At 42.3% G+C, this 24,905-nt stretch overlaps 3 protein-coding genes across 5 annotated transcripts in view; all 3 read left to right on the top strand.

Moving 5' to 3' along the window:
* Positions 1 to 1,577: 1,577 nt before the first annotated feature.
* Positions 1,578 to 16,323, top strand: LOC308167710 (anthrax toxin receptor 1-like). 3 transcript variants are annotated; one of them, XM_080542174.1, is made up of 14 exons: positions 1,578 to 1,632; positions 1,754 to 2,161; positions 7,548 to 7,619; positions 8,487 to 8,558; positions 8,730 to 8,811; positions 8,898 to 8,928; positions 9,013 to 9,086; positions 9,684 to 9,752; positions 10,958 to 11,038; positions 11,336 to 11,396; positions 12,242 to 12,340; positions 12,677 to 12,746; positions 14,871 to 14,949; positions 15,503 to 16,323. In XM_080542174.1, the coding sequence occupies exons 2-14, from the start codon at positions 2,004 to 2,006 to the stop codon at positions 15,506 to 15,508; spliced, it is 954 nt and encodes a 317-aa protein (XP_080398300.1). In that variant the 5' UTR covers positions 1,578 to 1,632; positions 1,754 to 2,003; the 3' UTR covers positions 15,509 to 16,323. The 3 variants fall into 3 exon arrangements, with proteins under 3 accessions (XP_080398300.1, XP_080398301.1, XP_080398299.1); XM_080542175.1 differs by having other exon boundaries at positions 15,517 to 16,323; XM_080542173.1 differs by lacking the exon at positions 15,503 to 16,323 and adding an exon at positions 15,154 to 15,478.
* Positions 16,324 to 17,029: 706 nt separating this feature from the next.
* On the top strand, positions 17,030 to 19,536 carry LOC308167851 (retinol-binding protein 3-like; the record flags this gene model as incomplete). The annotated part of the gene is made up of 4 exons (XM_080542329.1): positions 17,030 to 18,223; positions 18,372 to 18,562; positions 18,874 to 19,016; positions 19,211 to 19,536. 4 exons carry the CDS (start codon positions 17,030 to 17,032, stop codon positions 19,534 to 19,536), a joined length of 1,854 nt encoding a protein of 617 aa, XP_080398455.1.
* A 2,860-nt stretch (positions 19,537 to 22,396) lies between these two features.
* antxr1c (ANTXR cell adhesion molecule 1c) overlaps positions 22,397 to 24,905 on the top strand; it is a 45,173-nt gene continuing 42,664 nt past the window's right edge. Inside the window, exons 1-2 of the mRNA XM_080541723.1 lie at positions 22,397 to 22,504; positions 22,628 to 23,064. Coding sequence (XP_080397849.1) covers positions 22,907 to 23,064 — 158 coding nt within the window. The 5' untranslated portion in view covers positions 22,397 to 22,504; positions 22,628 to 22,906. The remainder of the gene's footprint in view (positions 22,505 to 22,627; positions 23,065 to 24,905) is intronic.

Consider the following 24,905-nt stretch of genomic DNA (forward strand, 5'->3'; position numbering starts at 1 on the left):
AGTAGGCTATGTGTGTCATAAACTCACAACTCACTACAACCCATTAAGTATTAATTAACCAAACACCCTAGCAATGGAACTACTAGCCTACCTTATACATTAGGCCTACCCCTCAAAAAGATCAATCATAAATTAAGAGCAATCCTGTTTAGTCTGACTGAGATAATTTTATTTAGCAATCATCATAGTCACTTTTATGTGAGGTTGTTATCAGGTTGTTTATCTCCAGAAACGTACAGAGAATTAACATTTAAGCTGACTCGTGTGGTAGGCCAGCCAGAGTAGGATATGCAGTAATACCATGGCCTTCCTTCCATCTTACACAAAACGTCCAATAGACTACGGAGATGATGAGAGTAGATGAGAATGTGCCAATCAGCATATTGTGGCGGGCATTAGAGTTCCAGTAATTGCATAGCATTACATGTGTAATTGCATTACAATTACATACGCACCTCATTTCACAGGGTTAATTAACGGGCATTCTCCGAGTCCTCAATTAACGGTTAGTGCCCTGGCGCGAAACGTAAACAGCCTAGCGAGGTGACGACAAGATTATAGGAGGTTGCCATGCATAGAGGTAGACCTACTCTATGTAGCCTAGTGGCAAAATAACTTATTTTAGTCTACGGAACTATTGAGATACATGTTTATATTGAGTCAGACATTTTCATCCAAATGGCCATGGGATCTTCTTTTATTGACACATTTACACAGGCCTACCTGGTCGCATATCTGTGTTGGGGACTCCAACAAGCGGGCCAGCAAGTCGAAGTGCTTGTCTACTGAAATTCGAAGGAGCTATTTGGTTTATCAATATATCGTGACGTTAGAATTAGAAAGTTCTATCTCCATTTAGGGCAGTTCAGAGATATTGAGCGTCAAAGTTTTTCCATTCCATTATGTTTTGTGAGATGGAACCTTTGTATTTTATGAATTACTAACTCAAAAATGTCAACATTTTAAACAAATAACACCACACAGGCATTAATGAACACATTGGATCAGATTATGTAAAAAAACTCAATTTTGACAAAATGGAGATAGAACCTTATAATTCTAACGTCACGATATGACTGTAGTCGGCCAACAGCATCACCTGTGCAGCAGTTTGATAAGTAGGCCTACAGGTAGAAGAAAAACAGTATTAAAATGACAGATGAGATATTTAGACCAGCAAGCTTATTAAGCCTACAAGAGATAGGCTATCATACTGTCTATTTAGATGTTTTGATGTTGTAGAACAACAACAACAACAACAACAACAACGGCCTATGTTTACCATAGCTTTCATGGGCAATATAGCATTTAAACCATCCATCCATTTGTCGAACCAAGCATCCATCCATCTTTTCGGTTTCAGCTTCTTGTTTGCTCAAAGTTAGCTGGCCCACTTGAGGGAGGTGCAAAATGGAATCTTGACCCAATTTTTTTTCTCTACAGACAGAAATATGAAACCTGGTTCATTTCAGCCAAGTTTGTCCCCGAGCTCCCAGCTCTTTTGAACGTGAACATTGCTTTGCAATGCCCGTCTCCATTTTACTTTTTCAACCAAAACTGCATTTCACAATTTGACAGAAAACTTGATTTTCATAACAGATCCGCTTTTATTCATTCTACCCCACTAACAAGGTTTGGATTTGTTTCTTAATTACTTCACTTAAGCTTTTATTCTCATACGAATATGAATGGATTATATTTGATCGTAGGCTATTATCTCTTTAATAAATAACATTTCTCATTTTTTTCCAAGAAGGAGCCTAGCAAAAGCTTTGCTATGGTATTTTCGCGCATCCGTTATTCGCCAGGAGGCCGGCGGTGATGTTGGGGAGTTGAGCGCAACAATAGACTGAATCTCTGACAACAGACTCGCGTCTTTTGTTTTGTCTGTCCATGGGCATCTCTGCCTAGAGCAGTCATTTCAAGACTTTTGGGAATGTGAAACGGCACTGGGGTTTTTACCATTGACATTTGGGAGGAATTACACTTTTCAGAGGAAAAAGATGGCGAGGTTTTTGATGAACATGTCACTTGCCTTAGTTTTTCTGGGATTTTTGATGTTCACTTTGGCTAAAGCTGAACCGGAGCAACCAGAGGAGGAGGAGGAGGAGAAGGAGAGTACATGTCAAGGTGCTTTCGACCTGTATTTCGTGCTTGACAAGTAAGTGTTTTGGCAACATTTTAAACACATTATTATTATTATTATTATTATTATTGTTTGCCAGACAACCATTAGGCAAAGTCGAGAAGGCATGTCAGAAGACATAGAATACCTATCATTGTCCATGCAAGAAAAACAGTAACAATAATATGTTTGAGTGTTTTAACTTAATGTGAAGATTCTCATGCATTTATAGAGAAGCGTACAAGTCGTTATTCCGATAACCGGCTTATTCGCACAGATCTGAGATAGTTTGACCTCTCTCTCCCTCCTTCTCTTTCTCTCTCACCTGTGTGTGTTGTGTATGTGTGTGTGTGTGTGTGTGTGTGTGTGTGTGTGTGTGTGTGTGTGTGTGTGTGTGTGTGTGTGTGTGTGTGTGTGTGTGTGTGTGTGTGTGTGTGTGTGTGTGTGTGCGCGCGCGCGCGCGTGTGTTATTGTGTGTGCGCGCGTTTGTGGTGACGCGCGCGGACGCTGACTCCCCTGTTAAGAGTTGCTGAATAAGCATTATGAGTCATCATTTGGTTGGTACTTGTGGATATTTTTTTTTCTCTTTCCCCTGAACTAATGGAGGAAGTATGTCTGTCACCATGCCAGGTGTCTTTACAAGATCCACTTCCTTTCTCACGTTAGCCTATAGACTGTGGGTCAGCCACTGCATGTAGAAGTATCCTATAAAAAAAAGGGTATTATTAGAGTGCATTATTTTAATGCATTTCCTTTCCACCCACATAGGAAATTTTTCTGTGGTTTTTAAGTTCCAACATCTCAATATGGACATCAGCAGTAGTCTCAGGAGAAAGTGGTAGACACACAGTGTTCTGTTCTGCTGTGGCCTGTAAAGCACATGAATTAGGCCAGTGGAGGCTAGTAGAGGTAGAAATCTGAGAGGACGGGCTCATTTAAATGCGTGCAATGAGCCCGCCTTTCCGATTTCTACCTCCACCAGCCTTCCCTGGATTGGACCCAGCTGGTCATTTGGATAATCTTGCATCTGCAACACTAATGTTGGAACGGTGATGGTATGATTCACCGGCATGAAAGGCGCAGCAGATTTAGGTGTTAGGACACTGTGGGTGTTCTACTGTGGATTTGGATAGTGACGGGGGCTTGATGCTGTTTAGTGAGACTCCAAACTTCAAACAACCGGACGTTCATTAGAAGCATCCCCTCATCCCTCAGGCCTGTGCTGTTTTATGAGACGCAGGACTCATATTCATGGTGGGGGGGGGTGTCACTCCTTAATGCTGGAACTAGGCCTCACCGTAGATTCATTGAATATGAGTACTGCTAACATTATGGATATATATTTGCCTGTTCAGCATAGTGACTGAAATATGAACAATTACCAAGTGAGTGTACATGAATCACTGCCATAACAGTCTAAATATATGGTGGAACACCATACTAGAGAACCAAACTAATGTCATGCTTAGTTATGTTGTTATCAGGTGAGGCTAGTGGAGGTAGAAATCGGAGGACGGGCTCATTGTAATGCACATTGTAATCACTTGATTGATACCATTCCTCATTCCATTCCATGCATTACAATGAGCCCGTGCTCAGACTTCTACATCCACCAGCCTCCACTGGTTGTTATATAATGTAGACTGTAAGACAGGCGTGCCAGCTGATTGAGACCTGATTTAAACCTGCTGTTTAATAAGGCACACAACACAAAGGGCTTGTTTAAGGCATGTTCCTATCACCACAGAAACATACTTGTGCTTTAATGAAGCCAAATGTTCCACACAATAAAGAGTCCTCAACTATGCTCCCTGCCACTGTATCCAATGCCCATCAAATGGTGGAGATACAGTATTAATGAAGCAAAACACTTTTGACTTATATTGTAGTAGACTATATTATTTCAGTTCCATATCTCACGCTTGGCCATTACCATTTGTAGGACACTATACTTTCTAATTATAATGATGTTATCAGCTCTGATTGTGTTGCACACACAACTTTTCTTTCTTGGCTTTGTTGCAATATCATTGTTCTCTGATCAAGTGATGGGGCCTTCATCAATAACACTTGTGTTTTCCTCACGGGAGCGGCATTCGGTCACCATTTGTTTCTTCCCTTTTCAAGTGATTCTCTCAAGAATGTTTAATCGTGGTGAGATGTTGTTCTAGTCTCAAGCCAACGTTCACGTCGGGCGTTAAGTCGTCATCTTGGAGACAGCCAACACAGTTGACTAAACTACAGCTGCAGCCTATAAATAATTTAAACATGTCTAAACCTTCTCTCTCTGGAATGTGCTATTTTCCCTCTCTTCAGGACCATGGTCCTGCTTTGGCCTCTATAGAGCTTCAGAAGTAGCCTTTGGCACATGTGTTTTGCAGGAATAAATGCCTTGTTAAATGTTATCATACCGTCTAGAATCCCCAGTGTGTTGAGGGACCTGACTACGACAGATATGTTCAAAGGGGTTGAAAGGCAGTCAGCTATTCAGAAAAATATAGCACCCAGAGAAAACGGGTGAAAGAGAGGGAGAGGGGTAAAGAGCGACCGGGAAATGCAGGAATAGAAGAGAGAAAGGGACAGAGAGAGAGAGAGAGGAAGAGAGAGATCTTGCCGATGGAGGCCTACACAGATACACAGACACAGCTCAAGCTAAAAGTAGGTTAGTGGTTTTCTTAGTACAAATCCCTGTGCATAGTCAGTTAAATTGGAGTAAGATCATTGGTTTACAGACTGGGGTGGTTCTCCCCAGTCCCAGCTGGAATGGGGCACTGTTTTGCATGGTGTTGGATTTTTCCTCTCAACACTTAGAAGCGTGAGAGCAAAGTTGATCGCTTTTTACTGAGCGCCTGACGGAGCTTTTTCCCACATGTCATAGGCCTTGCCTCAGAAAACCCACCGACTGGCTTCACTCTCTCTCTCTCTCTCTCTCTCTCTCTCTCTCTCTCTCTCTCTCTCTCTCTCTCTCTCTCTCTCTCTCTCTCACCCCCCTCCAACCCTCTCTCTCTGTCTCTCTCTCTCTCTCTCTCTCTCTCTCTCTCTCTCTCTCTCTCTCTCTCTTCTCTGTGACTCTCTTTCTGCTGGCTCTAGCAGTGCGTTTTTTACCCAGTCAGCAGCTTGATTAAACGTGTTTTTAAGTTCATCTCTTTACGTGGCCTGGACCTTTCATTTATCGAAAGTAATGAATATTCTCTCTGACATCTTGCAGTGTCCCCCTCCTGACATGGTCTGCTAAGCATTTCTAGATGTTAATGATCCATGTTGCTTCCCCAAGTACCCCTGAGGTATTTGGTAACAGTACCACGCAGCCCCTAAGTGAGCACTCGTGAAAGAGAGATATGATGTGCTTATGTGCACACTGCACAAGACAATGGCCTGTCAGTCATGGTCTGAACTGTTTACACTGGGATGGTTGGAGCACTTTGGAGCACTCACTCAACTTATCTTTTTGTCATCAAGTGCGAGCTGACATGCAAGAGATTGAACAATCTCTCCCTGCTTCACCAAGCAGATGAGATGTTGAAGAGTGGACATGTTTGTTTCATTATCCCAGTCATCTGAATGTCACCCAGACAGGTCTCTCTCTCTCTCTCTCTCTCTCTCTCTCTCTCTCTCTCTCTCTCTCTCTCTCTCTCTCTCTCTCTCTCTCTCTCTCTCTCTCTCGCTCTCTCGCTCTCTCGTTCGCTCACTCTTGGCTCAACTCAAAATTAGTTTCGTATGTCTCAACATGTGCCATTTATTTCATACGTACAGTCCATGGATTTATCAATTCTATCATCCTCGGAAACATATACTGTACTTAGTCCGTTTTGACATCATTTCAAACGTAATAATTTTTATCAACAAGCTGTTGAAGCTTGTGCTAACTTCCCAAAACCCCTAATACCTCGACAAAACCACAACCTTTGAACTGTATGGCTTTTCCTCAGTCTATTAAAATTAGATCAAAGAGAGAACACAGCAAGACATTTTCATCAAGGATCTCACAAGAAAATAGCCCACTTCCTTTCTTAATTCTGTTTGTTCAGGTGAGGAAACTGCAAGCTAGGCCTCAGTCCCACGATGGCTGGTACCTCAGAAAACAGTCTTGTCCAACACAAACAAGATCCATTGTGATGCAAAAAAGATATTCAGCAGTTGAAAACCAAGGCGGGAGTCCTCAGCTTAACCCCTGTCTTATGAAAACACTGGAATGCTATCCTTATATGACTGGACAGTACTTAAAAGAGAGGACGTTTTATCTGGGCGCTGGATTTTCCCCACTTTAATGAAACAAAAGTGCATCCTCATAGATATTTTCTCTCTCTCTCTTTCTCTCTCTCTTTCTCTCTTCTCTCTCTTCTTTTCTCTCTTTCTCTCTTGGTCAGGGCAGTCCAACTGTGTGTGTTTAAGTTGTGTCAGAACTCTGTTTGTTCAAGTTGTGTCAGAACTCTGTTTATTCAGCACATTTTGTTGCACATCAACAAGGTTTAATTGGGATGTTTTGTTTAGTTCTAAGACTCGTGTCCTTCTAGGGTGTTTTGCCTATGATGAACACAATGCCTTGATGTGCTCTGAGTTTGTATTAAGTAAAGAATGACAACAACAAAGAAAGATAGCTTATCAAGTATTATTCTCTAGATACAATAACAATAAACAGTTTATGATAACTAACGAAAAATAGGCCGCTGTCAACTCTGTGTATCACGCCAGCACGACAACACACATACACACAACATAGCATAGGCAGACATACACTAGTATATCAACAGTAACTAAACTGAGAAAACAAGTTAGTGTTATGTCTGGCCACCAGACTAAGACTATTACATCAGCCAGAGGGAGGCGGCTTCGTCAGAGCACTGGAGTCCTATTCTGGGGTGCTTCATCCTCCTGACAAGGCTGTGGTTTTACCACAGTAAATTAGCTCATTTCCCATGTGTCATCTTTGGCTAACGAGTCACCCAAGTCCAGCTCTGTTCACACATGGAGCAGAGCGGAAATGAAGCCTCTGTAGAGGGGAAGCTTTCAGAGGGACTTTGATTATAGCCCCTTAGGGAGACTGAGCTGTTTCTCTACAGCCCTGGGGGAGCTGGGTAGGGGTGTTCAATTAGACGGTATGGGTCCTTTAGATGTTGCCCACTCCACTTATGCCTCTAATGAATGGAGTTAGAAAATGGTTGTGTTTTAATTGGAATACCACCAATTAGGACCACAGTACCAAATGTTTAAATGGCCTGTGTGCCTGTTCCTTACTTGATGTATTGATCATTATCTTTAGATCGCGATTGAAACTGTCCTTTTCTTTCCTTTGCGTCATTCCACACAGCCGCTGTATGTGGTTGTACAGTACAGCCTGAGTAGGATAATGTGTCACGTGAGGTTTTTAATAATAGCAGTCATGTAAATAGGATGTTTAATATTCTTCTCTTCTCTTTCTTAGATCCGGCAGTGTCAAAAACCACTGGATAGAAATCTACAATTTTGTGGAGCATCTCGCTGAAAAGTTTATCAGGTAATGGAACATCACCAAAATGTCTTATGTAAATAGGTAGAATAAGTACAGAATGTTCATAACCACTTGTCCACAGAGTGCTCAGATAGCTTAAAGAGAAAGACATACTTGGCACTTCACGTTCAGCGAAAACATTCTCTTTCCTCAATGGACAAAAGACATGTGGACATGTGTTCATTCACTTAGCAGCGGCTGCAATGGTACCGTGTGTCATGAGCGCAAGGTCGAGAGGTTCAAGCTGGGAGACCAAATATGTACATGAGCAGAATGCACAGCAATGTCAGCTACTCCTCAGGCCTATCTATCTAGGCTCATCAGTGGAGGCTGACGGAGGTAGGAATCGGAGGATGGGCTGTGTGTTTGATACCATTCCTAATTCCATTCCATGCATTACAATGAGCCCATCTTCTGATTCCTCCCTCCACCCATCAGATTTGGTGGTGGTGTTTTTTTTTTCCACAGTCCCTGCAAGTGCAAGATTAGTCTCTGGACACATCTGGAGTCATGGCACTGAGTTCAAATGGAATAGCAAAAAACATTGTCACCCCAAAGAACTAACAGTATTAGTCCAAAAATGTTGATGTTGAATCCCAGAAAACATGGACCATAAACAAACAAATATGACAGCGCTCCCCACATGAGAGCATTTAGTGATTAATTTTGATATGCATGGCCAGTGTACTGACATTCAGGAAAATTCGAATGCCAAAATCCTGTCATCCTAAATCATTCAATTCTTTCATTTCTATTAGATGCTGTGATCTCCGAGCTGTTGTTTGTTTGTTTGCAAAAATTGCATACTGTGCATTAGCTGCTACAGACTCGTCAAAGAGAATGAGTGTTGAGTGATTGTTTGTTGTGTTACAGCCCCATGTTGAGAATGTCCTTCATCGTGTTCTCGTCCAGAGGGAACACCATCATGAAACTGACAGAAAACAGGTAAGCTAACACCATTGATGTGTATCAGGGGAGGCTGATGGAGGTAAATGCATCCATTGGTGTCTATATAATATCAAATATTTTGGACAAATATTGGTCCTACTCATCTTACAAGGTAATACATAGTAACAGGAAGACAAGGACATTGAGAGTGCCTGTGTTGCTCTACAGGGCAGAGATAAGGAAGGGACTGAACGTGCTGAGAAGGGAGATACCTGGAGGAGACACATTTATGCACCTGGGCTTGGAAAAGGTACACCTTCTAGTTCCTACTTCACTGCATGTTTCACTTCTTTTATTAGATTGTGACTTTAACTTAATGCACTTTTCTTTTTTCAGGCAAACGAACAAATACACCATGAAAACTTTGGTAAGTGTCTTATGAGAGTTAGATCACTTTCACTCGAGGCTACATTTTACAATGTTGAGTCACCTCGTTGATTTGTGTTTACAGGGACAGCCAGTGTCATCATCGCATTGACTGACGGGGAGCTGAATGAACATCAACTAATCACTGCGGAACAAGAGGTAAGGCATACAGGAGGTAAGGTGTGTGTGTGTGTGTGTGTGTGTGTGTGTGTGTGTGTGTGTGTGTGGGTGTGTGTGTGTTGTTGTGATATATTCACCTATTAACCATTCTTCCTAGTTCTTATATAATGAATGAATGAATGAATGAATGAATGGACTTTATTGTCATTGCTACAGTACAGGTACCAAACAACGACATTTAGGAGGGGTGGCTCCCCTGGTGTTAGGAAAGGAAGAAAAAAAAACTTTTAGAAAAAGAATAAAATCGCTGGTTTACATAAATAAAGGCTATGTACACAATCCACTGTACTATACTGCACAGATAGTCAACTAGGGTTGTCATATTGCACAATAGTATTTTTTCACGTTATTTAAAGTGTCACAGTTTGCAGGCTTGAAATGTACATGTTTGTGCCTCAGCACTACACCTGATTTTTTTCAGTCCAGCAGCTGCCATCAATCCGTCCAGACTGTCCAGGGCCCAGAACCTAGGTCTTTGCTGTGTTCAGGGCCTGGATGGCTACATAAAAGCCATGTAAAACAAATACTTGGTACTTGTAAAATGGTACTGATTCTTTGCGCGTGTCATCAACACAGGCCGAGAGAGCTCGATCCCTGGGAGCCATCGTATACTGCGTTGGAGTAAAAGACTTCAACGAGACACAGGTAAGGGGTTAAATGGCCATCAAACATATGCATGTTCTGGGCTCCAAAATTATCTATTAACACAGCTACAATGTGACATAATTACAACCAGAACTACTCCCTCAATATTGTAATTATATCTGTCATTATATCTATGTAATTCATTTGAAGTAACCCATACCCCTTTTTGTGACCCATGATAACCATCATTTTGCTATAATCAACACCACACATTGTGAAACAGAGTGTGCTTTTCAGGTTGTTGCTTTTTTGGGGGTTAATATTTTTATTGACTTTCACAGAGACATGTACACAACAGGACATAACAACAACAACTAGTATCCGTGGGGGAGGTTATTGTCCCATTAATAGTAGAAAACTAGTTTTGCACTTTGTTATGCAGTACATTGTCCATAAACAATAACAGAGAATGTTCTTTCTCTTTTTCTTTAAAAAAAACAAACAAACTAACAAACAAAAAACAAAAACACAAAGAAAAAGCAAAGAAAAAAAACAAGAAAAAAAAACAGGGGGGGGGGGGGGGAGGCCATGTCACATATCAGAAATAAACAGAAAAGAAAATGACACAACAAATGCCATAATATATGGGGGGATCACCCCCATCGGAGACAATGCTTTTCAGGTTTGATGGGGTTGCTCACACTGTTTGCCAGATTTATCAGTAATGATGGGGAAATTGGTAAATTTGAGTCACAATCAATGACCATATAAAGAAGGATGCTTTACAGTCATACAGTATTAGAGTGGATTTGCACCTCAATCACAGGAGGCTGGTGGAGGTAAAAAAAAAAAATTGCATGACGCGCTCAATGTAATGCATGGAACAGAATCCTCATTCCGTTCCACGCTCCGATTTCTAGCCTCTCCACCAGCTTCCACCGAAATATCCCAATAAAGTGCAACCCAATCAGGGGAGGCTGGTGGAGGTAAAAAATCATCGGATGACGGGCTCATTGTAATGCATGGAACGGAATGAGGAATGATCCTCATCCCGTTCCATGCTCCGATTTCTAGCTTCTCCAGAATCCAGCTTTCACCGATATAGCCCAATAAAGCGCACTACTCTTGTTAGGACACTACTCAGGCAATAAGGCCACAGCCTTATATTCACGTCCTCCAGAGTGGTCTCTGGTTCCTGAGAAGGCAGAAGGAAGCTCACAGCCTGGGTAAATAAATAACCCAGCCCCTCCTCTTCCCCCCTGTAGCTGTCCACCATAGCAGACACCATTGAGCACGTGTTTCCCGTGATGGGAGGCTTCCAGGCCCTCCGTGGAGTGATCGACTCGGTAAATAAACTTCTCCACAGGAAAAGAAGCTCAGCCCAGAACATACCTTCTAAAAAAGATATGAAGGCATATGGACTTGTCAGCAGTTGGTTGTAAGAATAAGCCATATGGTGTGTTAGGCACTGGCTGACATGTGGCTAAACTGGTGTCGTCGTCAGTCAACTCTTAATAGTAAAACATTTAATGTGAACGTAGCCTAATGAGTTCAAGCTCTTGTTTCTTCTCTCGTTCTCTCATTCTCTCATTCTCTCATTCTCTCATTCTCTCATTCTCTCATTCTCTCATTCTCTTCCCCAGATCATCAAGAAGTCCTGTATTGAGATCCTGGCTGCGGAGCCCTCCAGCGTGTGTGCAGGAGGTGGGGTTCTCCTCTAAGCAACAAAGCAGATCAATGCCAGTCCCCTGTCCCTGTCATTTCCTAAGTGCTGAGTTAATTCCATTAAGGGCCAGGCCTGCTGCCCCCTTCCCTCTCGCAGGGTCTCAGCTGGACCCTCTAATGAACCTAACAGACAGGAACAGAGATATGGATAGACATAGAGCAGGCTCTGGACAGCAACCCCCACTGAAACTCATGTAATTGAATGACCATAAGACTATAGCGAGCCCTCATTACTTTTCCTGCGGCCGGCCAACTGGAAGAGTCCACTTGATGAATGACTTTTCTCCATGTTGAAACTAAAGCCACAGCTCCCACAAGAGGCTGTGACGCCTAAACTTGGATGGATTATTTCGTTTTTTCCATTTGTACACAGGCTTGCAGATCCTGTTCCAAACATTGTTGTTTTGTATGGTTTTATTTTAGACTCTTAATGACACACGTACCATTCCTGATAACTTTCCTCATTCCATTCTATGCCTTACAGTGAGTCTAGCCTCCCCTGTACAATACAGTACAGTCCTCAGTTTAATTTACCTGTCAGGGGCTTACAGGCATATGTTCCATTTAGCTGATGCATTTATCCAAAGCGCCTGACAGTACAGTGAGTGCATACATTTAAAAAAAAAAATATGGTCCCACTGGGAATCCAACCAACAACCTTAGCGTTGCTAGCACCATGCTCTACCAACTCCACAGAGGACCAAAAAAAAAAAAAAAAATTATTAGTAGTATTATTATTATTATTATTATTATTATTATTATTATTATTATTATTATTATTATTATATCTCCAAAACTAAAGATGCTGATGGATGTGATTTCAGAGAGGTTCCAAGTGGTTGTGAAGGGTAATGGATTCTTACACGCCAGGAACATCGACCAGGTGTTGTGCAGCTTCAAAGTCAACGACACCGTCACCATTAGTGAGTACCGCATTTTGTTTTGTGTTTGATTACAATATTCTGCGTGATTAATATACTGTTGACCTACCAGGTGTTTTAATACCTTTATATTTCATACAAGATGTGTATTTTCACCTGCCATTTTCCTGGCCTATGCATGAAGTATATTGATGTTAAACAATCTTCACCCCTGGTCCTGGAGAGCCACAGTGGTGCAGGCTTTTGTTCCATCTCAGCAGTGACACACAGGTGTGACAGCAGTTGGGCTCTCCAGGATCAGGACTAAGGAGTCGTTAAGTAAAGTGATTGAGTCTTTAAGCAAAGTGCAGTGATGAGTGACTGTCCCCTTATCCTTAGATGAGAAGCCTGTGACAGTAGAGGACACCTTCTTGCTGTGCCCCGCTCCTATCATAGATGAAGTCGGGAAGTGAGTTGGCTTTTTATACACGATATTTTAAAAAATGATTTCAACTGATGTTCGTGTGCTGCATAAGGGTGCAGTACCTCCGATGTGAAGATATGTTCATGAGTGTGAGAGATCCTACACGGACAGACATGTACACACACACACACACACATACACACACGTGGCACACCAAGAGCGGCCTGTCATGCATTAGTTGTCTTTACGATGCCTGTCCAGGTCACATTCCAACTCTCTCCACTCATTCTACAGGGCTCTGAGTTCACTCTGTGAGAGCCCAGCATTTCCACCATGACGTCAGTGGCACAATTACCCCTAATCCTAACAACAGTCCCTGCCCATCCTGAGACAGGCTATTTTCTTCATTAGGGGCTCTGGAGTTTCTGCTCCAGTATCAACAAACTCCACACCACTCCAACTCCCTTTTTTTGGAAACAGAGTTCAATAGGTCATCAAATAAGCAATTAGACAGCGGTGGTAAAAAAGATTTAGACTTTTGAGGGCGACTCTGATCTAGGCTGAGACAGCCTGACTGATATTTAAAACCTCTCATCAATAATAAGAGAGACATAAAACTGGGGGTACATTATGTACTTTCCCAAGCCCATAGCCTCCCTCCCGCCCTCCCTCTCTTTGTTCCTACCTCTCTTTTCCCCCTCACCCTGCTCTCTTCTCCCTCTCTCACCAGCCCTCTCCCCTCTCTCTCCCTACCCTCTCCCCTAACCTCTCCCTTCTCCCCTCGCCCCTTTCCCCAACTCCCTTTCCCCTCTCTCCTCTCCTCTCTCCCTCTCCCCTTTCCTCTTCTCTCCTCTCTTCGCTCTCTCTCCCCAACTCCCTCTCTCCCCTCTCCCTCTCCCCTCATTCTGCCACGGTGGCTTCACTCTTTCTACTTGGTTCATAGTTGGATGCCTGCAGCATGCTCCCCTCTCCCTGGCTCCTTTACCTCCATATGCTGCTCTCACTTTCAACCCCCCCACCCTCTCTCTCTCTCTCTCTCTCTCTCTCTCTCTCTCTCTCTCTCTCTCTCTCTCTCTCTCTCTCTGCTCTTTTATCTGCTGGCTTTACAGATGTCTGACAGCCCGCATCCATGACTGGTGCTTCCTCTCTATTTTCCTGAACATCCTCAAATTTGCAGTGGCCAGTTTCTCTAACTCTCCACTCCTCCTTCTCCCCCTCCCTCCCCTTCCTGCCTTCCTTCTTCCCTATTGTTTTTCCGCATGTCGTCCCATCTTCTTTTAATCTGTGATGTAAACGCCCCTTGGCTAAATGTATCCTCCTTCCCTCACACACATTCACACACACACACACACACACACACACACACACAAACACACACACACACACACACACACACACACACACACACACATTCTCCACCCGAGTGAACACAGCCTGTGTCCAGCAGCTCATATTTTTTTCTCCCTGGTCTCTAATGGTTACTCCGTTCAAAGATTAGGCAATGATTTCCAGCTGTTTGCTGACACCGAGGTATGCATATGAAATTAACCCACATACCCGCCTCCAGACGGTTGTCTCTCTCTGGTAGACCAGATAAACCGTATCAGTCAAATGACCTACATCTGTGGTCTTTTGTTGATCGGTGTACGTGCCTTAACCTCCCTAAAAGACTGCAGGGAATTCAAAATGATGCCTTTTATCATTAGGTTTACATTTTAAAAGCTTTCCAGGTTACCTGAGGTGACAAGTTCTGAAAATAGTGTTGTGCCCTAAAGAGAAAATGGTTCCACATTAGCTTTTAGGACTTCTGATAAGAGACATGGTTTGGACTTTTTTATGGGGCAAAACATGGTTAAACGTGTCTTGATTGACAAATGGTTAAACCAACTTTAAATGCCAATGCCCTTCTTACTCTCTGACATGTAGTAACTAGTAACACTTTGAGATGCTGTATGTCTGACACTCTGGTATTGATGAATTGGCCAAGCTTTGCCCCTTTGCCATGCAACAGTCATGCCCAAGCAGGACCTGTTTTTTTCAACTGTACCTATCATTCACCATAGCAATAATTATTCTAATTTGTGCTGGAGATCGTATGCACATCACATTGACATCTATGTTGAGTATGAAAACACTGATGTATGTCTGTTGTTGTTAATGTTTTTTCAGGGTTGTTTATCTGCAAGTGAGCATGAATGAAGGCCTGTCATTCATCACCAGTTCTGTGTCTATCACGACCACAGAGTGTGTAAGTATTCATTACCACAGCGTCACGTCCACGGACAAGCTTCAGTCCTGAAGCCTTGGCAAAACTATTCCATTGTCTTACACTAGTCCTTGATCTGTTTCTTCTATCTATATTTATATTTCTCATCTCAATAATTTTCGGTTTCTCATTTCTTCTTCCGCCTTCTTTTTCCCTCTCCTCTTCTTCCTCTTCATCTTGTCTCAGCCCCTCCTCTGCTCTCAGTTTTCTCAGAGGGCCCTTCTTGTTTTTCTGGAGTAAGTTAAAAGATTAAAATGATAGTTTTAACCATGTTCTGAAGCTATAAAGTATTTTGTTATCAAGAAGCTTATATTTTGGGTTATGGTGGGGTAAAACAGTTGAACTAGGCTCATGAGGCATTTCTAAGTTATATTAGTCAAATATATTCCTCCATAATCATCAGTGACTATGTCATTAATCATTCATTTAAAAGTAAAAAAAAGAAAAGGATGTACCAACCCCAAATTGCCACTTTAACTGTTTCTTTTCTTTATTCTGTCTTTGTGAATTAAGATTTTCTGTATTGTTTTAACAGATTTAATATTTCAGTAATTTCCCTGGAACCTCAAAAGGGACTGGTGGTTTGATCTGACCACCCCAATCAAATGAGAAGGTGGTCAGCAAATGGGACAACATTGAGAATTAAAATGTATGTTTATCATGCTAAACAGAAATCTAGAAAAACATACTGTATCTTCTAAATGCATCCTTTGAGAAAAGCGTTTTATTTTATCATTCAAGTAGTACTGTAGATTGCACAGAATGCACACTAGATTGCACATTGTGTATAATTTGGGCACCTTATGAAATCCTCTTTTTTTGCACTTGCACTTGATTATAAAAGCATATCCCAGATGTATGCAGGACTGGGATGAATTGCCTTTTATGAATTTGGCCTGTGTTATTTGTTTCATAATTTTAATAGATTTAATGGTACATTTCCTTGGTCATCTTTTATCTACTGTATTTGTTTAATCTGTTTGCTATTACTCAACAGGCTATATTTGTGCTAAATCTGTGATTAAGTAGAGAGGGTTCACCTACAGTTTACCATTTTATTTTATCAAGTTGTATTTTGATTATTGTGAGACATTCATTACTCATGTTTTACATTCATTTATTATTATTTTTAAAACATCCTCATGCCATCATCTGTGAAAGTGTTAAATCAGTCAGTAGAGGGAGCATGTCCCACACACAACTTGTGGTAACTCACTCTGTAGCAATAGTTACTGAGTTAATGAGAATGTACATCTATAGTTATTGTGAACCCAAAACACCACTATCTATTTTACATTGGTGTAAATGATGTTTTATTTAGGTCATTGCTTGCTGGTGTTTTTCTTTCCATTTGTAATCAACACTAATTGAATAAACGATTGAATAAACTGTTCAATAAACACTAAACTGAATGTCATCATTCATCCTCAAGTGTCAGAAAAAAGGCTTCAGGCTAGCCAATGTGGGTCTAGGAGGGATGGTGGTAGTGGTGGTTCCAAGTATATTGACTGTTTTGAGTTCTAAGAATAATGCTGACTAAATACACCACACACACTGACTTAACTGAAACAAAGAGTTTGCAGCCTGATGAGACAGTGATTGTTATAATAAAGATAGTTTTATTGTAAATCTGACACTTCAATATCAGTACTTCCAGGATGCTGTATAGTCTTCACTAGTCCAGCAAAACATTTTAAATAATTCTGCAACATTATCTATCTAATGTCTTTTTTGTAATCAATTACTGAAACTACCTCATCAAACATATAATTATGCACCAAAATGTATAAGAAACAGTAATGTGAATAATTCAAAAATCAGCTGATTTTGTCAGGTCAAATTTGGCACCTACTTGGCTAGCTTGTTATTGTCTTACAAAAGCACCCAGGATAATACGATTAAGGGTTTATTGTGGGGAAAATCCTCTTATGTGTGTATGTTAACAGAATCCTTACAGTGGTAACAGTGTCATTTGACAAAGGACCTTGTTGCAGAAGGAGTTTCATCCAGAGAACAACTTCCACTGTGGTCTATTGCTACGGTATCTACAAACTTGGACAACATGGCAAGAGCTCTCCTCTTGTTGGCATCTCTGGTGGTCCTCTGCAATGTATTTGCCGTCCACGGTGCTTTCGAACCCCAACTGATTGTGGATATGGCTAAAATTCTCATGGACAACTACTGCTCACCAGAGAAACTTGCAGGCATGCAGGCGGCGATCGATGCAGCCAGCAGCAACACAGAGATTCTCAACATCCCAGACGCTGAAACTCTCGCCACAGTCCTGACTAATGGGGTCCAGAGCACCATCAATGACCCACGTCTGGCCGTCTCTCATGAGCCCGGCTACGTCCCTGCAGTCGCCCCCGTCATGCCACCCATGCCCCCAGAGCATCTTGTTGCTATGCTTCAGAGCTCCATCAAGTTGGATGTTCTGGAGGGCAACATCGGCTTCCTGAGGATTGACCACATCATTGGTGAGGAGATGGCAAACAAGATCGGCCCTCTGCTCCTGGAACTGGTTTGGAACAAGATCCTCCCCACATCCGCGTTGATCTTTGACTTGCGCTACACAGGCAGCGGGGAGGCGTCAGGCATCCCTTACATTGTCTCTTATTTCACTGACGCTGAGCCTCTGATTCACATCGACAGCGTGTATGACCGTCCCTCTGACACCACCACAGAGCTGTGGTCCATGCCCACCCTGCTGGGCGACAGGTACGGCACCGCCAAGCCTCTCGTCATCCTGACCAGCAAGAACACCAAGGGCATCGCTGAGGACGTTGCTTACTGTCTACAGAACCTCAAGAGGGCCACCATCGTCGGGGAGAAGACCGCTGGAGGTTCGTTGAAAGTCGACAAGATCAAGGTTGGGGACACAGACTTCTACGTCTCAGTGCCTGTGGCTAAGTCCATCAACCCTATCACTGGCAAGACCTGGGAGGTCACCGGCGTGACTCCTGATGTCGAAGTCGATGTTGAGGATTCTCTGGCCGCAGCCATTGAAATCATCACACTCCGCATGCAGATCCCTGCTATTGTCCAGGGCGCCGCAGCTCTGGTGGCTGAAAACTACGCCTTTGAGAATGTCGGCACTGATGTTTCAGAGAAGCTGTCAGGACTCCTAGCGAGCGGCGAATACAACATGATCTCGTCTAAGGAAGATCTGCAGGTTAAACTCTCTGCTGACCTCAAAACACTGTCTGGGGACAAGAGTCTGAAGACTACTTCCAACACCCCAGCCCTGCCGCCAATGGTAAAGAATTAATGTATAATAAAAAATAAAAAATTAATAATAATACATTTCATAATTAACATGTTGTTACATAGTCCTTAGTATGGATTTTTTTTGGAATTAGACACGTGGAATCGGGACTGATAGTAGGACTCTATGTTGATTTCAGAATTACACTCCAGAAATGTTCATTGAGTTGATCAAGGTCTCCTTCCAAACGGATGTGTTTGAGAACAACATTGGCTACCTGCGCTTTGACATGTTCGGCGACTTTGAGGAGGTTCGACCCATTGCCCAGATCATTGTGGAGCATGTGTGGAACAAAGTTATAAACACAGATGCTCTCATTCTTGACCTCAGGTAGGATTTATTTCTTGAGAGTAAATCACAACTCGGTATATATTCACAATTCAGAGAGTGGCTTGCTGTTGGTGGAGGAGACTACAACTGTAGGAGGAGGAACTATTAAAAGAAGTTTAATCTGCATCAGTGGAGGCAGAAATTGGGGACGGGCTCATTGTAATGCATGTAATCGAATGAGGAATGGTATCAAACGTGATTTTGATACCATTCCTCATTCCACTCCATGCATTACAATGAGCCTGTCCACCCATGTCTAGCCTCCCCTGATCTGCATTGATCTTGAATGAGTGTGCAAATTGCTTTTGCAGGAACAACGTGGGCGGGCCCACCACTGCCATCGCAGGCTTCTGCTCCTACTTCTTTGACGCTGACAAGCAGGTCCTGCTGGACAAGCTGTACGACAGACCCACCGGCACCACCAAGGAGATGTGGAGCCTGGCTGAGCTCACTGGTAATGAACTTGCTTAAATCTCACTGCCGTGATACATACTGTATTGTTGAGTGTATCTATTTGCATCGAAAATATCAAGTATTATGACAGTTTGTATTATTTAACATTCAAGCTTTCTTAGCTTTCACAGTTTAATTTTTTTAAAATCCTGTCCCCCGTCCCCTGTCGCCCACACCCCCTCCCCTGCCCCTAAGGTGAGAGGTATGGCCTCAAGAAAACCCTGATCATCCTGATCAGCGGAGCCACGGCCGGCGCTGCAGAAGAGTTTGTCTACATCATGAAGAAGCACGGTCGAGCCATGATCGTCGGTGAGACAACCAGCGGCGCCTCCCACCCCGGGGAGACCTTCCGCATTGCTGAGAGCGATCTGTTCCTCAGCATCCCCACCATCCACTCAGATACAACCCATGGCCCCGCATGGGAGGGAGCCGGCATTGCCCCTCACATCCCGGTGGCCGCCGAGGCAGCCCTTGATACCGCCAAGGGCATCCTCAACAAGCACATCACCGGCCAGAAATGAGTTCCCTGACCGGGATATTGTTGGCAACCAAATGGTTTAGGATCTTATTAAGTTCTCAAATGAGTGAAGTATGTAGGGTACAGTTCAATGCTCTCCATTGACAGTTTATACAAAGCCAGCCACTGCACCTAAGCCTTCTCTAGCCTGTTTGTAATCTTCTCCTTTTACAAGGAATGTGATACATTCTGAGCTGGGTCATTGTTGGTTTTTACTTAGCCTAGTTTTCACTTTCCTGGTAAATATTACTGTGATTATAGAAGGATTTTCAGAAGTTATATTTCTCGAAATGTATGAGTGGTTTTAAATGGTGTGCTGAAATGAGGCTGTTAGTGAAGTGGTTTATAAATCATGAATGTATTTGTGTTGATGATCCATAAGCCCTTGTGGCTATGATTGGCAAAAACAAATGCTTTTATTTTGTGCTGCAAAAAATTATTGTCTGAGATATGTGAATTGTAAACTGAATGACAAAAAGAAAGCTGAAATTAGTAAAACAAACAAAACAAAAAAACTTGAGTACTGAATAAAATGCTGACACATTTGAGTTTCCTATTACTGTTATATAATTTGGAGTACCATTGTTAGGACCTTTACATTGTCCTGTCTTTTGGAGAAGCACTCTCAAATAATATGGGGTGTTTCATGCTGTGTATGGGAATGTTGTGTCCATACATAGTGACTTGCCATGTGAGACAATTTGGGTTGTATCAATTCCAATGGTGGGACACAATAAAGACAATGGGAACACAAGAGAAATATGTGTGTGAGTGGTCTGTTTCATTACCGAGGGTTAGAGTAAATCAACAACAACAACACAAATGTTTTAAGACCAAACACATTCTTGGCTCTGAAACACAATCACTGAAAATCCCACCAGACCTTTTCAAGATGGCAATTAAAACATCCCATGGCCTAAAAGAGCCTTAAGTGGAATAAATTCCAGCCACTATTATGCAACTTCATAGCCTAAGCCTCTTGTAATAATCCATGCCAACAACCTAGTGGGATTAATAACTATTTCAGCTAAAAGCAAGAAGGAAACAGCCTTACCAAAAACAGTTCACCTATCTGCAATTGAAAACCTCTCTAGTGAAAAGTATCAAGCCGGTCAATTCAAAGATACAATGCAAAGAATATTTACTTTCCTCTCAAATTCAACTATTGGGATGATAATACATTCTGACCAGGAGATGGCAGCACCGCTGATTTTTAACCAGAGTGAACATAAAATGTTGAATAAATTGGCATAGTGATCACAGCATATACGCAGTTGACCAGGTTTTTAGCACAGACAAGATCTCCACTTAGACAGTGTCCAGTTAGCAGGAAACAACACTGTATACACTGTCAACCAAGAGAGCAAACATCCGTTTTGATGTTTGGGGGTCAGGCTATAGATCTAATATGATTAGATACACAAACGCACACGCACGCACACACACACACACACACACACACACACACACACACACACACACACACACACACACATACACTCACAATCACTCACTCACTCACTCCAGTGCCTATGCTGTAAAAGGGTGCTGAGCCAAAGTATATGTCTGGGATTTATCATTGACTACTTATATCTAACACTTAGCAGTAGGCTATGTGTGTCATAAACTCACAACTCACTACAACCCATTAAGTATTAATTAACCAAACACTCTAGCAATGGAACTACTACCTTATACATTAGGCCTACCCCTCAAAAAGATCAATCATAAATTAAGAGCAATCCTGTTTAGTCTGACTGAGATTATTTTATTTAGCAATCATCATAGTCACTTTTATGTGAGGTTGTTATCAGGTTGTTTATCTCCAGAAACGTACAGAGAATGAACATTTAAGCTGACTCATGTGGTAGGCCAGCCAGAGTAGGATATGCAGTAATACCATGGCCTCTTCCTGCCAATCAGCATATTGTGGCGGGCATTAGAGTTCCAGTAATTGCATAGCATTACATGTGTAATTGCATTACAATTACATACGCACCTCATTTCACAGGGTTAATTAACGGGCATTCTCCTCAATTAACGGATCGTGCCCTGGCGCGAAACGTAAACAGCCTAGCGAGGTGACGACAAGATTATAGGAGGTAGACCTACTCTATGTAGCCTAGTGGCAAAATAACTTATTTTAGTCTAAGGAACTATTGAGATAGATGTTTATATTGAGTCAGATATTTTCATCCAAATGGCCATGGGATCTTCTTTTTTTGACACATTTACACAGGCCTACCTGTGTTGGGGACTCCAACAAGCGGGCCAGCAAGTCGAAGTGCTTGTCTACTGAAATTCGAAGGAGCTATTTGGTTTATCAATATATAATATGACTGTAGTCGGCCAACAACTAATAGTGCAGTTTCCCTCAGTATTCAGTTCTGTGGCAGACAAGCAAAGCTCGGGTTGCCGCAGCATCACCTGTGCAGCAGTTTGATAAGTCGGCCTACAGGTAGAAGAAAAACAGTATTAAAATGACAGATGAGATATTTAGACCAGCAAGTTTATAAGCCTACAAGAGATAGGCTATCATACTGTCTATTTAGATGTTTTGATGTTGTAGAACAACAACAACAACAACAACAACAACAACAACAACGGTCTATGTTTACCATAGCTTTCATGGGCAATATAGCATTTAAACCATCCATACATTTGTCGAACCAAAGCATCCATCCATCTTTTCGGTTTCAGCTTATTGTTTGCTCAAAGTTAGCTGGCCCACTTGAGGGAGGTGCAAAATGGAATCTTGACCCATTTTTTTTTCTCTACAGACAGAAATATGAAACCTGGTTCATTTCAGCCAAGTTTGTCCTCCGAGCTCCCAGCTCTTTTGAACGTGAACATTGCTTTTGCAATGCCCGTCTCCATTTTACTTTTTCAACCAAAACTCTGCATTTAACAATTTGACAGAAAACTTGATTTTCATAACAGATCCGCTTTTTAGATTCTACCCCACTAACAAGGTTTGGATTTGTTTCTTAATTACTTCACTTAAAGCTTTTTATTCTCATACGAATATGAATGGATTATATTTGATCGTAGGCTATTATCTCTTTAATAAATAACCTTTCTCCTTTTTTTCCAAGAAGGAGCCTAGCAAAAGCTTTGCTATGGTATTTTCGCCTTCATCGCGCATCCGTTATTCGCCAGGAGGCCGGCGGTGATGTTGGGGAGTTGAGCGGTGATGTTGGGGAGTTGAGCGCAACAATAGACTGAATCTCTGACAACAGACTCGCGTCTTTTGTTTTGTCTGTCCATGGGCATCTCTGCCTAGAGCAGTCATTTCAAGACTTTTGGGAATGTGAAACGGCACTGGGTTTTTACCATTGACATTTGGGAGGAATTACACTTTCCAGAGGAAAAAGATGGCGAGGTTTTTGATGAACATGTCACTTGCCTTAGTTTTTCTTGGATTTTTGATGTTCACTTTGGCTAAAGCTGAACCGGAGCCACCAGAGGAGGAGGAGGAGGAGAAGGAGAGTACATGTCAAGGTGCTTTCGACCTGTATTTCGTGCTTGACAAGTAAGTGTTTTGGCAACATTTTAAACACATTATTATTATTATTATTATTATTATTATTATTATTATTATTATTATTTTTGCCAGACAACCATTAGGCAAAGTCGAGAAGGAATGTCAGAAGACATAGAATACCTATCATTGTCCATGCAAGAAAAACAGTAAGAATATGTTTGAGTGTTTTAACTTAATGTGAAGATTCTCATGCATTTATAGAGAAGCGTACAAGTCGTTATTCCGATAACCGGCTTATTCGCAGACCTGAGATAGTTTGACCTCTCTCTCCCTCCTTCTCTTTCTCTCTCACCTGTGTGTGTGTGTGTGTGTGTGTGTGTGTGTGTGTGTGTGTGTGTGTGTGTGTGTGTGTGTGTGTGCGCGCGTGCGTGCGTGTGTGTGCGTGCGCGTGCGTGTGCGTGTGTGTGTGGTGTGTGTGTGTGTGTGTGTGTGTGTGTGTGTGTGTGTGTGTGTGTGTGTGTGCGTGTGTTATTGTGTGTGCGCGCGTTTGTGGTGACGCGCGCGGACGCTGACTCCCCTGTTAGAGTTGCTGAATAAGCATTATGAGTGATCATTTGGTTGGTACTTGTGGATATATTTTTTTTCTCTTTCCCCTGAACTAATGGAGGAAGTATGTCTGTCACCATGCCAGGTGTCTTTACAAGATCCACTTCCTTTCTCACGTTAGCCTATAGACTGTGGGTCAGCCACTGCATGGAGAAGTATCCTATTAAAAAAAGGGTATTATTAGAGTGCATTATTTTAATGCATTTCCTTTCCACCCACATAGGAAATTTTTCTGTGGTTTTTAAGTTCCAACATCTCAATATGGACATCAGCAGTAGTCTCAGGAGAAAGTGGTAGACACACAGTGTTCTGTTCTGCTGTGGCCTGTAAAGCACATGAATTAGGCCAGTGGAGGCTAGTAGAGGTAGAAATCTGAGAGGACGGGCTCATTTAAATGCGTGCAATGAGCCCGCCTTTCCGATTTCTACCTCCACCAGCCTTCCCTGGATTGGACCCAGCTGGTCATTTGGATAATCTTGCATCTGCAACACTAATGTTGGAACGGTGATGGTATGATTCACCGGCATGAAAGGCGCAGCAGATTTAGGTGTTAGGACACTGTGGGTGTTCTACTGTGGATTTGGATAGTGATGGGGGGCTTGATGCTGTTTAGTGAGACTCCAAACTTCAAACAACCGGACGTTCATTAGAAGCATCCCCTCATCCCTCAGGCCTGTGCTGTTTTATGAGACGCAGGACTCATATTCATGGTGGGGGGGGGGAGGTCACTCCTTAATGCTACAACTAGGCCTCACCGTAGATTCATTGAATATGAGTACTGCTAACATTATGGATATATATTTGCCTGTTCAGCATAGTGACTGGAATATGAACAATTACCAAGTGAGTGTACATGAATCACTGCCATAACAGTCTAAATATATGGTGGAACACCATACTAGAGAACAGAGGCGGATTTAGGATTGTAGGAGATCCGGGGCTTAGCCCAGAGGGAGAATATAATGTGCGCGCGGAGCGCGCCGGAAAAATTTGCCTTCAACCTTCAACTTACCACCACCTTAAAGCGGACAAAAGGCTGTATTACAAAATAGACAGTAAACACACACACACACACACACACACACACACGTCAGTCACCATCATTTATATTTGTATAGAATTACAGAATTGATGGGCTGAGGCTAGTTATGTTACAGTATGTATATCAGGGCAGACTCTGTGCTCACCACTTATATTGTATTTAGAGTCTTGTCCTGTGTTATATGACGATATATTACATGTATTGTTGGCCTGTGTATAGTACTGTGAAATAAAATCCCCCC

Source organism: Nansenia antarctica, assembly GCF_963989245.1.
Source record: "Nansenia antarctica genome assembly, chromosome: 11".
Taxonomy (NCBI): Eukaryota; Metazoa; Chordata; class Actinopteri; order Argentiniformes; family Microstomatidae; genus Nansenia; species Nansenia antarctica.